The sequence below is a fragment of the Tupaia chinensis genome, unplaced genomic scaffold (genome assembly GCF_000334495.1).
Source record: "Tupaia chinensis unplaced genomic scaffold, TupChi_1.0 Scaffold000273_1, whole genome shotgun sequence".
In the NCBI taxonomy this organism is placed as follows: Eukaryota; Metazoa; Chordata; class Mammalia; order Scandentia; family Tupaiidae; genus Tupaia; species Tupaia belangeri.
The window spans coordinates 656576-659069 of NW_006159755.1; the positions used below are offsets into that span (position 1 = coordinate 656576).

Genomic DNA, 2494 nt, shown 5'->3' on the forward strand with positions numbered 1-2494 from the left:
GTCCTGCAAATGGCTGGCAAAACCCACTGGACCTGTTGGGGTTCCAGGGCTGCCAGGGGCTGCAGGCTTCTCTAGCAAGCCTTGCGGTCTCTTCATGCCCCACCCTACATGCTCATCTCTGCTTTCTTCACCAGCTATGAAGTGCAGTTGGAGAGCAAGGTGCGGCGGAAAGGCCTGGGGAAGTTCCTCATACAGATCCTGCAGCTTATGGCCAATAGGTAGGGGTCACCTTCTTGGGAGTCCCCATGTGTCACTCAGTTGGAAGCAGTTGCCTCTGAGACTTCTCTGTTCTTTGAGCCTGCTTGGAGGACAAGGCTCATAAGAATGTTACGGAAGAAAGGCAGCTAGAATCCTCTCAGTAAGATGCCCCCCTCTGTGCTGTGACTCTAGATTTTGCATAGTTGGCTCAGCACAGCAAGCATCTTTTGAGTGCCTGATCTGTACTAAGGCCTTTCCCTAAGTAAGAGGGCTTCAGGGGAGAAGTAGGAAAGATGCCTGGTTTAGAAGAAGCCAGTTGGTTGGGAGCCTGCTGCCCATGCAGAATGGTCAGCCTGTGAGGGGGAAGCACCTGGGTATCCTGCCCACCCTAAGAACCTGGGCACAGTGTTGCATCCTATAGTCTCAGCTACTTAGGAGGCTGAGGCAGGAGGATTGTGGACTCCTGGCCCATGTGAGCAACGTAGCAAGACTGTCTGAAGCAGCTATGTGTGGCTGGCGGTGCACTCCTGTGGTCCCGGCTACTTGAGAGCGTGAGGCAGGATCATAACACAATGAGGTCCTGTCCAAAAAAAACCCAAAAACACCACCACCCATACCACTAAAAAGTTAGAAATAAGTAGATGATCATTGTGTTTCCTTTCAGCACACAGATGAAGAAGGTTATGTTAACAGTATTTAAGCACAATCATGGTGCCTACCAGTTCTTCAGAGAAGCATTGCAGTAAGTAGCTGGGCTCCAGTCTGAGGCCCCAATGAGAGGTAGGAGGTGCCTGCTCTAGTCCCATTTGGTCTTGGCCCCACCATCCTAATGCCTCTGCTCATGGTCCAGTGATCTATGAGGGTTTGCGATTGGTGAGATGGTGTGGTACTGCTTTCCAGTTTGGTCCCCTGTCCTCTCCTGTCCCAGAGGTCTCATAGTATGGCAGGTAGGAACGTGCTCAGGCCAGGGAGAGAGACCTTCAGCTGGCTGGAACCAACCCTTTTCTCATGCCTGCCTTGCAGATTCGAAATTGACGACTCTTCCCCCAGCATGTCTGGGTGCTGTGGGGAGGACTGCTCCTATGAGATCCTGAGCCGCAGGACCAAGTTTGGGGACAGCCAGCACTCCCACGCGGGCGGGCACTGTGGTGGCTGCTGCCACTGAAGTCAGAGCGACGTGCAAGTCAGAGCACTCTCCTAAGGCCTGTCCTCTTTCCTGGTCTCATGCCGCTTGCCAGATGCCCTCAGAGCTACGGCCTCCTCAGCCCTGCATGTGCCAGGCTGCACTCTGAGAGCCCAGAACATGGGAGGAGTGGTCCATGCTGCCCCTCTTCCTTTCTCCTAGAAGGCCAGGGTGCCAGGAGGGAGTGAAGAGGAGAGGAAGAGCTGGCAGAGGCCTGACCATGAAGCTCATCCTTGGTAGGCGTTTGAGCCCTCAAGGGGAAGGTTCCCCCACTTCTCTGCAGCTGGATTATTGATAGTCTCCCCAACACACACTTGGACAAATGGAGTGTTTTATACCCACTTTTACAAAAGTCCTGGAGTCTTGGGTCTGAGGTCTGCTGGTCCCCAAAGAGAATGCATAATGTAAAGGATCTGGGCATAGGGAGAGACTTTAGAGAGACGCTTGCGGGCAGAATGCTGTGGAGGACCTGGGAAGATCCTTTGTGCCAAGATACAGGGAAGCAAGGAAAGGTCTCTGTAGCCATGTGCTTATAGACCCATAGAGTAGTGTCAACTTGGGACCAGCCAACTCTGGGAGTAAAGCTGCCTCTCTCCGTCCCTGTTGGTGAGAGGAGCTGCGAAGGCTAAGAAGGAAATTTTGTCGGGGCCCGCCATGGGGATGGTGGCTTCTCTGGGCTTTTGGACATTGCTGCATTCTCAGCTTAGTCTCTCAATTCAATGGCAGTGACTCAAGCTCTTCATTGCTGGAAGGAAGCCACAGGTCCTGCCCGTTCCTCTCTATCACTTCTCACCACTCTCTTCCCCCTTACCCTAGCCCCGTATTACCTCTGTTCCTAGTCTCAAGGGGGGAATAACATCAGGGAGCCCCTCGTCTTCCCCCAGAAGGCCCCTCATTTCTGATTAATGCCATTTCCTCTCATCTCTTGGTGCTGATAACTCTCTGAAGGTGGGGCATTCTTCCCCACTGCCGCCCTTCTTCTTCTGAGAGCCCCCAGCCAGCAGCAGGCCCTAGTGCCTGCACTCCCCAGCCTTGCCCCTTGCTGCCTCAGTGAGGCACTAGTGCCACTGCCTGGCCCAGCCAGGCCACAGCTCAGGCGCCGCAGGCATGCCT

General features: G+C 54.1%; 1 protein-coding gene across 2 annotated transcripts in view; it reads left to right on the forward strand.

The window, feature by feature from the left end:
* NAA40 (N-alpha-acetyltransferase 40, NatD catalytic subunit) overlaps positions 1 to 2494 on the forward strand; it is a 23037-nt gene that overhangs the window by 15426 nt on the left and 5117 nt on the right. Inside the window, exons 7-8 of one of the 2 annotated variants that reach the window (XM_006149810.3) lie at positions 863 to 940; positions 1222 to 1396. In XM_006149810.3, coding sequence (XP_006149872.1) covers positions 863 to 940; positions 1222 to 1363 — 220 coding nt within the window. In that variant the 3' untranslated portion in view covers positions 1364 to 1396. Of the gene's footprint in view, positions 1 to 862; positions 941 to 1221; positions 1397 to 2494 lie in introns of those variants that run through there. The other variant, XM_014588328.2, reaches the window with a different exon arrangement.